We start from the raw sequence: 12,617 nt of genomic DNA, 5'->3' as shown, positions 1-12,617 counted from the left end.
TCTCACTCTCTCACACACACACACACACACACACACACACACACACACACACACACACACACACACACACACACACACACACACACACACACACACACACACACACACACACACGATCAGAGATCTACACTCTCCAGAATCCTAACACCAACTAAACCTGTGCTCTCAGTGCTCCCTTATATACACACACCTGTGCAGCAATTTACACCCACTTAATCAATTAAACCCTCCACCACATTCTCACATGTTTTTAAAGTGCTAGTGAATTAACCCTTTAATTACCCACCACCACTACAAAACACACATATACACAGGCCAGTACCCTCATTCTGCCACACTGATACATATATTATACAATACAATTGTACTTTCACAGATACCATCGTACCTTGTTCCAAAATCCCGTGGTACATTTTTATAGGGTTCCGTTTTAACAGTATTGTTGCACTAGAAACAAACGGATAATTGAACAGTTTCCAAAGAAGCGGAGCGCAGTATATTAATCAGAGAGTATCAAGCAATATTTTTAAAATACGCTGACATCCAGACCATTCTCAACAATACTTGCACATTGTCTTCTTTTTTTTTTACATACATTACATACCGCAAATAATTAACGATTATTACTTTTGTATATATTATATGGAAACGTAAGCGCATTAATTAATACAGCCTTTATAAATGTAATGATGATTAAATGGTTTATTTAGAACGCAATGCCGATGTATTTATTATTTGAAAAACATCAATAAAATGCGCATATTACATGTTACAACATTGACAATACAGAGAAAAGCAGGTTCCGTAAACAAAAAAATCTTATTTCTTAAAAAAAAAAAATAATAAACTAACACATAATTTAAAAAGCTTCCATTGCCTCTGCTTGTGTTATCCCTGCTCTGCGGAGACATAACGAGGACTTGTCTCCAATCCACCATCGTTCACAACAACTATCCGGATTACAGTGTCATAATTTAGATGTGTGCTTACCTGCTAGAGAGTGGAGTAGCTGCTGTCTGTCTCTGTGTCCTGCTCGCTGGATATGAAGGTGCTGCTGTATTAACACCTGCACATTAACGAGATCGCACTGTCACACCCAACCCAGCATGCAAATCAATACTGTGCTAAGATTGAGACAGACGTTATTACAACCCTCATAAGAAAATCCATTTCCGATATACTTGCATTGAACATTAATTTACTAATGTATTATATACATTGTAACCCTGATACTGATGTGATACAGTCATCTGAAATGTCTGCATCAGATATCAGATGTCTCGTATCAGAAATGACAACACACTAAATTTGCTATATTGTTTAATTATTCTTAGATTACACAGAATATAGTACTAAGGTACTCGAGGTAAGAGCGGCCAGTAAAGCCTTCTGATCTCTATGTAGAGAGGTTCGAAAAAAATATATGGAACAAAAGCACTATTATTGCATTGGATTTGATTGTAATTAGTGCATTTTAGGCTGTATCTCTCGGGGTTGCAGAGTCGCAGCGTCAAATAAAGCCCCACCATCCATCCCATTCATCTGTAGGGCACGAAAAAACACGTTTGCACACCAAATTTCAGAGCAATCCTTTAAAAAAAACTATTTTGGGGTGTATGTTACTTTAAATAAATGCTTCTTTAATCAGTCTATGGGAAATCCCATTATACAGTTTGCAAAAAAACCCTTTAGGAAAACGCTCGCCATTCGGCCGGCGAGGGGCGTACAACCCCCAGTGTGCGTGGGGGGGAGTGGCCGGCGGGCTTTCTTTAGCTGGACATTGGACATCTACCGAGCCCTCTCAAGTTTGTTGCCCCAGGGATTGTTGAGCCAGGGGTATAAGTGGGTAATTGTATGTAAGCAGTAGGGTAATGTGAAAAAAACCTTTTATGTTATTTTTGTAAGTAATGACTTTGTTTTCACAATTTTGTTAGTTTCTGTTTGCACTTTGTCAAATGAAACGGTTTTTGCAAAACATGTTCGCCTTGCTTCACTCGGCACCATACATTTTCAGTCTTGGCTACGTTGTGCTGCTCAAACCCCGGGGAGATATTTGATGTATTCAGAGTTTTAATTGCTTTCCTGTGACGTCAGACCTTTGGTACTTGCCCGTCCACCCGAAGTTGGGGCCCACCCAAATTTCTATTCCTAGCTACGCCCCTGTGTTGAGCTAGGGGGTAAAACACGGGGTATCTCTTTTTCAGTGAAAATGTCTCTGTCCGTCTCAGTGACGTCAGCGACACTTATGCTAATAAGATGAACAGCATTTATTTTACAAAAACAATAATATCTTAAAAAATGTACGGTGTTGTGTTTGGAATTACTATTTAATAAAAATAAAAAATACACAAGGTATTTTGAATAAATTACTGACACCAAGCATATAATTCATATCTCTAAAATATGTAAGATAATTAGTCTCCGGATTGCGTATAACACGTTTGTATAATTATTTTGCCACACAGATATAATTGAAGTTTACAGGGTGCATCCTGTCTAGCTGTGTTCATTGCGTTGTGATCACCTACAGACCCCATGTGTGACTCATGAGGGACCACATAGACCAGTGCTGCCCAAACCCAGTCCTGGAGAGCCCCTATCCAGCAGGTTTTATAGGTAACCTTTAATCATCAATTTCTTAACAGCTGGAACAATTTCATTGTGATCAATTAAGCAGGTGATTTATTAAATGAAGTCATTTAGAGATCATTTGGTACAAAAAATTAACTACCCTTTTCAGCCCTCAATGGCCTGGATTACATGCTGGGAAAATGTCATGACTTATCTGTCTACTGTCATGACTTATTTAAGGTGGTGCAGCTGAATTATAATGTTAGATAGTTTTGGTTTGTTTAATTTAACAAACCAAATTCCTGCTTTGAAACTTCATGTTGTATTTGATTTTTGTATAATGTATTACATTTGTATTCAAACATGAAACTAAACCTAAACCAAAACTAACTAAAATTGTTTATCCAGACCGTACCACCTTAAATAAGTCATGACAGTAAACAAGTCATGACATTTTCCAGCATGTAAACTGCCCAATGACCAGAGTTCCCTTAATTGAACAAGTTATTTGCTTAATTGATCAATAACTTCCATGTGTTCCCAGTCTTCCATGTGATACCAGAAATTAGCGATTTAGGGTGACCTACAAAACTTACTGGATAGGGGCTCTCCAGGACTGTGTTTGGGCAGCACTGACATAGACTATTCAAATGAGACTGACGTGTCTTGATTACGCCTACGGAATGCAGTTCTGTCCAATCGGGTTCTTACTTAGACAGCTGCAATAGGTTCCATTTGAGTTTTGTAAATAACACTTAACAGTAATCTCAGTTTCACCAATATTGATGAAAATAAAGCATTTAGATGTATAAAAATGTATTTTACCTGAAATTATTCCACCGTTTACATGGAATTTTTAAAGCTGTGTTGAATTGCACTTTCATTGAAAAAAAATGTTACAAGACAGGTTTTAAGTGTCATTAAATTACCCCGGGTTGTATAGAGATGAAAGGATAATCTAGTGCTTTAACAGTAAGCCACTGTGCCGCTAGATTGGAACCCAGGCCTCGGAGAAAGGTGAAAGGCTGGACTCATGCATGAACCCGTTGTGGTGCCCAGACCCCCACACTAACCCAGTCTAGTGGGGTAGCGTGGGTAACACAATCCCCAGCCGGTCTACTTCTGTTCATATCTATCTCTCTCTCTCTCTCTCTCTCTCTCTCTCTCTCTCTCTCTCTCTCTCTCTCTCTCTCTCTCTCTCTCTCTCTCTCTCTCTCTCTCTCTCTCTCTCTCTCTCTCTCTCTCTCTCTCTCTCTCTCTCTCTCTCTCTCTCTCTCTCACACGCTGGTAAGCAGCACCTGCAGGTTTAATGCAAATCTAATGAAAGCAGGCTCTGCTTTTTAATTTTGTAAGCATGGCAACAAGGAAATGAGAACTTTCGCTTGACCTTTTATTATGCTGCTCTTTTTTTTAAAGGTTTTAAACTAAATATTTGTTTGAAAAGTTTGTTATAATATATTGATATAATTTTAAGAAGTCATTCTGTATTTAAAATGCCTCTAAACAACTTGAACCCCATTCCACTGAGATTACTGACTCATCCGCTCACTGTTAACAAACAGACACAGTGCTACCGTAATGAATAACAATTCATTGACTTTAATTTAAATCAAGCATTTTATTATCTTCATGACAAATTTGCCTCATAAAACAGGGTTCCAATCTAAGAGGGTCATTAGCTCAGTGGGTTAATGTTAATGCATCAGACTAGCCTTGCACCTTTCTCTGCAGGTCTGGGTTCCAGTCTGGGGGGCTGGGTGGTTCAGTGGGTTCATTTTAAAAGGTGATTCTACAGGGCTGTGTAACATTTCTTTCCACCAATGGTAAGCACACGGCAGACGGTCCCGCCTCTTCTCTAAGGCCATTGAGTGCATTCAGCAACATGAGCCATGGATGGCGCATACGCAGGACCATTTATAACTTATGCATGAGGTAACTGAGTGTATCGTCCAAGTTACGACTATTTAAAACGTTTTGAGAATCCGGGTAGGGCCAGTTAGACGCCAAATAAATATTTTATTATCCTCTTTTTTTTTTTGGAACTACAGAGATCCATGTGGAGTGTATCATACTGCAGGCAAGCGTTTTTCTTTCTAGTTCTCAGCATTATCTTTGGGAAAAGCAGTCCACTCGCGTAATCACGAGGGTAGCGCAGGTCCCTTCTTTAGCCAAATGTACAGTATCGCTTACATCATCTTGGTACGAAAATAACGATAACACGTGACAGGCGAGTCCTCCCTGAAGTCATGGTGATTTCGCGGGGTAGTCTAGCGTTTATTTCTACCAATGGCAGTAGTAAGGCGGAGTCCATTTCCTAATGTTGCGCCCCTAAATTAAAAAGCACGGAGCACGTTCAGCAGTCGGAGGCATGGCATTTACAGAACTTAGGCCAAATATAATGTTTTAAATTTGTCTATGCAAACTTAATTTTGCAGGGGGTTTGGACACCCAGTCATGGCATCTGTGCCGTCTTCGTCTGCCAGGGCTGCCGTTATCCGGTGCCGGGGTAATATATTTGGAAGAAAACAAGCTAAGAAGACCTCCTCCAACAGCGGACTAAAGTACGGGTCTGCCCCGGAGGTAAAAGCAGCTGCGACGGACACTGGACGCGGCTGGGCGGATACTTGGAAATGGATTCCGTTTGGTTTGAACACAAAGCAACACAATTCATTTAAAATCGGCTTGCTATGCGTGCTAAAATGGGAAACCGGTCCTCGGAAACAACAACAGCGTCCAGGTCAGACTTCTAGTTTCAACCTACACGTTTCACCAACCCGGGGGTCTGGACTTTGGACTGCGGGTGGACTCGCAGCCGGTCAGAAAGCGGGTTTAGCTGGAGAGACAGAGCGGTGCCCCATGTGGAAACTGTGTGGTTATTTTCAATCAGTTTTGGGTTCTCGAACAAACAAGGGGAAGAGGCTGCCAAGCAATCCGACACAGGAGGACAGATGGACCGCTTGGAGCAACGCCTCTAAAATCAATACTAGAAACGTGGATTTGTACTCGTGTAATGATGACAGTGCGGCAACACATGCAATCCTTCGCATCAGCGTGTTTCTATTGCCGTCAAAGTGCTCACATAGAGCCGCTGTATTGTGTTGGCCGTCGGGATGGAGTAGTTTTAGTCGAGCCTGCTTTTGTTGCACCGACGCCTTGTCTTCAGCTTTCCAAAGGACTTTTGGTACCGTTTTTCAGAGCCACAAACCCGGGGAGCTATCCAGCAGTAAGCCGCTGACCTCCAGCGGGGTCGGGGCTGCTGATAGTGATAATGTCGATATATCCATGAAGTCTGCGATTTGTAATGGTCACCTAAGAAAGGAGTTGGATACAGTTGCTGAACGGGCAACGAGAGCAAAAGAAATGATACAAGAAACCGTAAGTATTATTATTATTATTATTATTATTATTAACTGCACGGTATAAGAAATGTGTGCAACATACGTTGTGAGGTGTTCTGATTTGGCCGTCCTTAAAAAAAAAAATACGCCAGATTTTGAACTTTACTCAAGGGCAAATTGGCCTAACCGCATTGAAACTCGAGAAATACATAAGCAATTTAAAATTACTGTATTGTGCACAAAACGTTTTTTTGTTTTTTTTTTGTTTTTTTTTTAAAACGTAGTTTTTACTTCGTGGGAAAAGGAGCTTAATATGCCCTTGGCGTGCAGGTGAGTGCAGTAGTTTGCTCACCTTCTTGAGTCAAGAACACTAAACGTCGCTCCAAGTAAGCTGCGTACTGGTTGTTTTACCCTAAACAAACAAAAAAAAAGAATTGCGTTTGGTATCTAAATGTAATGCGTAAAGAATACACATAGCAGTGTTGCTGCACAGTGCAGGGTGACTTAATAAAATAGATGGATTAGCCTTCTACAACAGATTTATATTGTACAGTGTTGGTATTTTATTAGTTAGTAGTGCCGCACGTTAAGATTCTGCAGCGTCTTTTTTTTTGTTCTTTGAACTTCTCGCCAGTGTGTAGATTGCAAGCTCCAGGCAGTTGTGTCTGCTCATTATAAAACCTGGAATGGCGCAAACTGCTATGCTAGTAGTAGCTTCATATTCCACCCTTACTGATAACTACTGCAAACCACTGCCTGGAGCCCCTTTAGTGTACAGTACTGTTCCTGTAGACCGACCTGCTAAAGACCACACCCACGATATATTGTACAGCAGCACAGATGTTTTAATTTAGCAGTGTTGAGTAGTGGTTAGGGCTCTGGACTCTTGACCGGAGGGTCGTGGGTTCAATCCCAGGTGGGGGACACTGCTGCTGTACCCTTGAGCAAGGTACTTTACCTAGATTGCTCCAGTAAAAACCCAACTGTATAAATGGGTAATTGCATGTAAAAAATAATGTGATATCTTGTGACAATTGTAAGTCGCCCTGGATAAGGGTGTCTGCTAAGAAATAAATAATAATAATAATAATAATAATTCACTTCAGAAACTGAATATTTTTCAGGGATGGAAATGAGACTCCCCTTGCATAGCAGTTTGATCCATTCCTGGTTGAACTAGTAGTTTAATAAGACACCCCTGAGTCTGTTACAGGTAGACTGTGGTTAGACATTTTTGTAGTAAAACCTGGAATGGATGAAACTGCTGTGCAACAGGAGTCTTATTACCAGCCTTGCATTTTGAGGTGCAACTCAATGCTGAAAAAAAAAAAAACTGACCTAAACTTAGTTTTACCTTGAAACTAGTTGGCTTTACTCAATAATACTGAACATGGTTGTGAGTGGACTGTAGAAGGCACTGCTTTTAAATGGGAAGGTCTTTTTTCAGAGCGGTCAGTGGGAGGGCGGTGGTTTCTCCGATGGAATGGCCAGGGTCAACGCTGAAGTTGAGCAGACGGAGAGGCAGTTCGAGGCTCTGCTGAGACGCACAGACCCCGCGCAGAGTGAAGAGGCCAGGCGTGAGCTGGAACCCAGGATAGAAGCTCTGAGGACACAGAGAGAACGCCTGCAGGCTTCAGTACAGGACTGAACAGCAGCCACTACCACCCAGACTGTCTGCGTGGCGTCACAAGACTGATGCTTCACATTCTGTCAGCTTAATAAATACCTTACAGATCAGTTTGAGCCATTCCAGGGATTGAAATAAGCCTCCCATTGCGTAGCAGTTTGATCCAGTCCTGGTTTTACTCTTGAGTTTTTAATGAGACATACCTGATCTTGTTAGCTATGCACTATGGCTAATCAAGCTGGTATTAAAACCTGGAATTGGAGGAAACATTCTACGTTTTATGTTTGGTCTGGTTTAAAAGAGTAGCTACAAATCCATTTTTCTGCCACGTTTTTATGATGTTTGTAATTTGCAGTTACTCAAGTACAGTTTGTTTGTTTTTTGTCCGTGTTCATGTGCTTTCACCTGAACTCGGGAGCTGCTCTGCAGTTCTGGTTGCCTGCCATAGATGTAACCCAGGCTTCATCAGCCAAAGTCTTTTTATAGAATTAAGAGCCTGGGCCATCGCATGGTCTTCTACTTTGGAACCCCGTTTCCTTTAGTTTAGTGGCAGTACTCTGTTGTGCACAATACTTGAGTAATTGCAATAAGAACCAATGAGAAGGATTGCAGACATCACACAAGGTAAGGAGACAGTATCTGCTTACTCTTAATAGAGACTGCAATTGCATTGCAAAGGACGAGCTTAGATAATCGCAGTAAAACCTGCAATAGCTGAAACTGCTGTGCTGTTAAGAACACAGCGATCCACACGTATTTAAAAGGAGTCTTTACACCCATATTAAATAACGCAGCATTACCATAGCAAAGTGCCAAAGTATAAAATGACTGTGAATTGCCTGACGAAACGTGATTCGCTGGATCATGTAGCAGAGTGCATGTGTTTTATTTTATCTTGCATTGCTTAAAGTGACTTTAAATAACTGTGGTTGTGTAATAATCCTTGTAGCAGAAGGAATCTGTATTACTGCCATTGCACCTCCTGGACTGTGCTACACAAACAGTATTCACAGCACAGAGGGTACAAAGGAATCGAGATCACCCAATTGTATTCTTTGGAAACTAAAATGTATTTATTTTGAAACTCATTTTATTAGGGTTTCCATTTCAAGCCATGATTATCTTTTTGGTTTTGTTTGTGCACTATGTTGAAAAAAAGTTGTGGGGGATGTTGTTAACTGGTTCATCTCAGTAGGAAGATCAACTGGTCTGTGTAGAATCATTTCATTTGTAATGATCAGCTGGTCTGTGTAGAATCATTTCATTTGTAATGTGCTGCAGAGAAAGCAAAGGGACCCAGTGGGTTCTATTTGAAAAAAAAACCCACCATAGGACTGTTTTTGAATAGTGTTTGTAAATATTCTCTTGCAGTAAATGCTGCTTGAAACTTGAGCTTCTAATGAGCTCTTAAGTAGTTTTCATGAACTCCAAGCCTAATATAATTAGTTTATAAGGACTAATAACATGTCCGTGACCAAACATTCAATAAACCAGAGTGTTGGCAATAGGGCCCCGTGTGCCTGCCTAAAGTATTAGTGTCATTTTACAAAAAATGATTTTTTTGTAATGTCTTAAGCCAATTCAGTGCTTATGTTAACCCTTATCGTACTGATTCTTTTGTCAATCTAAAGAATGCAAAATTTAAGTTATGTAATTCCAAAAGGAACTCTTAGGTATACATGTGAACAGGACTTTTTTTTTTTTTTTTAAGCTTGTATTTTGACAACTGGAAGTCCTGTCTGTACTTTTAAGAACCCTAAACGGTGCTCAGATAAAGCAGGACGTTGAGGGCCTGCCAGAACAGAACCCCCTCACCCCCCACACCCCCGGTCTGGTGTATGCCAGTCTTTCATGAGAAGCTTTGAAACGAATAAACTTTTGTTTTTTGAAAAATTCCTCTCTCTTCAGTTTGTCAAATAAGAGCTTAATAAATATGCTTGTCAAATCTAGGTGTTGGTATATTGTGTCTAGATACTATGTATGTTGTGCAGTGATATAAGCATTATACAATCCTATGATCTGCAGTGGAACTTCTGTTCAATACTACTGTGAGCAATGAAAAACACATACTAATTCTGAGCACGTCATTTATTATCCCTGCAGGGTGTAAATGATTAGAAGGAGTTCTAACAGAAGAAACAGTATTACATAGAACGAGTGAAATGCATGTACAGGTAACAGGAACAAAGTTGGAGACTAGCTGATACCCAGCATTAGTACGGTACTAAGGATCAAGCATTGTTGTTGTTACCAAACAGGAACTGAAGGGGGCTCTGAATTATTCTTCCATTCATTCATTCTCCGAACCGCTTCATCCTTTTACAGGGAGCCAGACACGGCGCAAGGCGGGGTGGCTCTGAATCAGAACATTTGAAATATTTGTAACAGTAATGTATGTATTTTACGATATTATGAGCTAATAATCATTTTTACAATGTTACAAATAGGCCGACATTTATACATACATATGAATTCGTCTCTAACATATATTTATATGTGTGCACGTAATATCTATTTTTAAAATTTTATTTAAGATATATATGCATGGTAAAATACTCCCTATCAGGGCACACGGACTGCCTGTAAAATACTCAGCCAAGTGCAATGCCATGACATAAACTAGCAAAGCTGGTTTTTGACACTCAACACATACGGGCTGTTTCGACACCGTTCTCATTGGACCACAACAAGTACAAAACAGGGAAGGGTGGTATTCCGAAGAAGAATCATAGATAACTTCACCCTGAGAAGAGCACTGTTTATTTTATTTTTCAATGTGACCCCAGGTCCTACTACGTAAAATAACACTTAACTCACATTCTACCCACCGTGTCCCTACACCTCAATATCCCTGCTCGCCCCTAAGAACCACCAGTGTGGAGTCCCATCAAATTAAAGGGAATGAAAAGTTTGCCAGTACATTCTGGGACTTTCACATGTCTTTCACTAATCCATTTAGTACTGTAGCGTTTCACGCAGTAAACAGAAAAGAAGGAGACAACACGCTGCTTCCAGGTTCAAGGCTTTATTTAGGCTTTTTCAGCACCATACTGAACACACTACCCTATCCACTTACTCTCGACCAAACCACAATCAGCCTGCAACGCCCCGTTTTATACCCTAGCCCCGCCCCTTTATGTTAATCGAGTGCCAGAGCGAACAGCTATCCCATTGGTCCTCAGCCGTACACCAGGACCAATGGGCACACACAAACAACAGCCAATGACAGGGACCAGGGCGCACCATGCGTGCAGGATAGCTCGCAACTACAGGTAATACAGATGGGGGGAGAGGAACACAGTACAGTGGCATTAACATCACAGACAGTAGAAACAAGAGGGAATACATTACGCAAACAATACACAGATCGCTACAGTACGATACTAAAATTCTTAGTCCATAGCAAGAGTTAGACTAAGTTAGTCCCGTACTTAGTATCCTCTAGAGGGCAGCAGCGGTTATTTTTGGGCTCGTTGCGATTGAGACCTTTTTTAGTACGCAGCTGGTGACTAACTTCTGCCTCCAAGTTCGTTGCAATTGGTATTTAACTTGGCTCATCCCCAGTTAGTACGCTGCTTTCAGTTCGTTGCAATTGACCCGTGAAGAAGATCTACGTTTAAGATGAGTTTCTCAACATCGTTGTTCCAGTCCTGAGTATGAAGAAACTACGTCGCTGCGTTAGCCATTGTAGCCAGTTGATTCTGTAGGAGCTGGAATGGCTTCAGTTGCCCCATACATCGACTCATACGTCTTCCAGGGCAAACAGAAGCTTCGCCAGGGACAGACAGGAGTGGGTGGCTTTAACGAGGCACATTGTCCACCTGAAAGAGAGATCAACAACAAAATATATTTCTGGGTTTCGCAGTGTGTTAACGTAACTGCAGAAGACAGACTGTAAATGGATGATTTAGTGAATGTGGCTGATCGGAGCATTGCTGCAGCCTTCTGGTAATTTACTGTGCTTACATAACCTGTATCTGGTAGAACAACGACGTTGCTGTGCCTGTGCAGAAGTGTCGGCAGCTTAAATGCAAGTATGATCTGCCAGTTTGAAATGTGCACAAAAAGCCATTCATTTTTACTTAAATATGTTTGATGTAATAAAAATGGCTTTCTTTTTGTACAGGGATCCCTTTATATATATATATATATATATATATATATATATATATATATATATATATATATATATATATATATATATATGAGAACATAATTTAGATCTTTAATATCATAATAATAAAAAAAAAACTACACAATGATATCGCAAGTCTACTGGAAGCCTATAACAGGAAAGTATTTCATTTTAGATTTAGAAATGTCACAATTTTTTTGTTAAGTATATGGAAAACTACAAAGCGGTATGTAATTCAATATGATAACTTAACATTATTCAGCAGGTTTCATTCGACTTTATGAAGTTAGTTAATTCTATAGGGTGATGCAAATCTTTTAGCCATAGCTGTTGGTACATTGGCAGAAGAAACTAAATCAATAACAAATAGTTAGCAGAGCTCCTTCCAGTCCAGGGCAGGCTTGAGTCCTGGAGACTGAACTGCTCCCTTCCACAAGCAAAGGCAGAGTCCTAGAGACACCCCTAATGCTGACCTGAACACAAAGTACTGGCCCTGTGTGTTGAATAGGACGACACTAATATCCACTGTCTGTCTGGGGGCTATTTAATTGAGACCACTGTGACTTGAGCTGATTCAAACCCATGCCTCTCTGAATCTGTGTATGAAAGTAACATGGTATAAAATGTACAATTCTAATGTGGTGAATTACATCTATATCTGAAGCAGCCTTTGTGTGTAGGCCAGCCTCTTCTCATAAATGCAAAAACCTCCTGATTATGCTCCTGGTGTAGCAGGCAGACTGCATGCAAACTAGTTTTTTTTTTTTTTGTTTGTTTTTTTAACAGTGCGCTTATTCATAAGGTGCTTTAGTGAGCAGACTTTGTGGGACCAGCACACAAAACATGCAAATAAGAGTACTGAGCAAATGCAACTTGTATTTTGCCCCTTTTTACAACTTGAAAAGGCTGTTGGAGAAGATCTGTACAGAGGGGACATCTGTACAGA

General features: G+C 40.4%; 1 protein-coding gene across 1 annotated transcript; it reads left to right on the top strand.

The window, feature by feature from the left end:
• Positions 1–4,754: 4,754 nt before the first annotated feature.
• LOC117433972 (uncharacterized) lies at positions 4,755–9,429 on the top strand. Its single transcript, XM_034056448.3, has 2 exons — positions 4,755–5,946; positions 7,357–9,429. The coding sequence occupies exons 1-2, from the start codon at positions 5,026–5,028 to the stop codon at positions 7,555–7,557; spliced, it is 1,122 nt and encodes a 373-aa protein (XP_033912339.3). The 5' UTR covers positions 4,755–5,025; the 3' UTR covers positions 7,558–9,429.
• The last annotated feature ends 3,188 nt before the right edge of the window (positions 9,430–12,617 follow it).

Source organism: Acipenser ruthenus, chromosome 38 (genome assembly GCF_902713425.1).
Source record: "Acipenser ruthenus chromosome 38, fAciRut3.2 maternal haplotype, whole genome shotgun sequence".
NCBI classification, from domain to species: domain Eukaryota; kingdom Metazoa; phylum Chordata; class Actinopteri; order Acipenseriformes; family Acipenseridae; genus Acipenser; species Acipenser ruthenus.
Note: the sequence above shows the minus strand (reverse complement) of the source record. Positions and strands in the feature narration are given on the sequence as shown.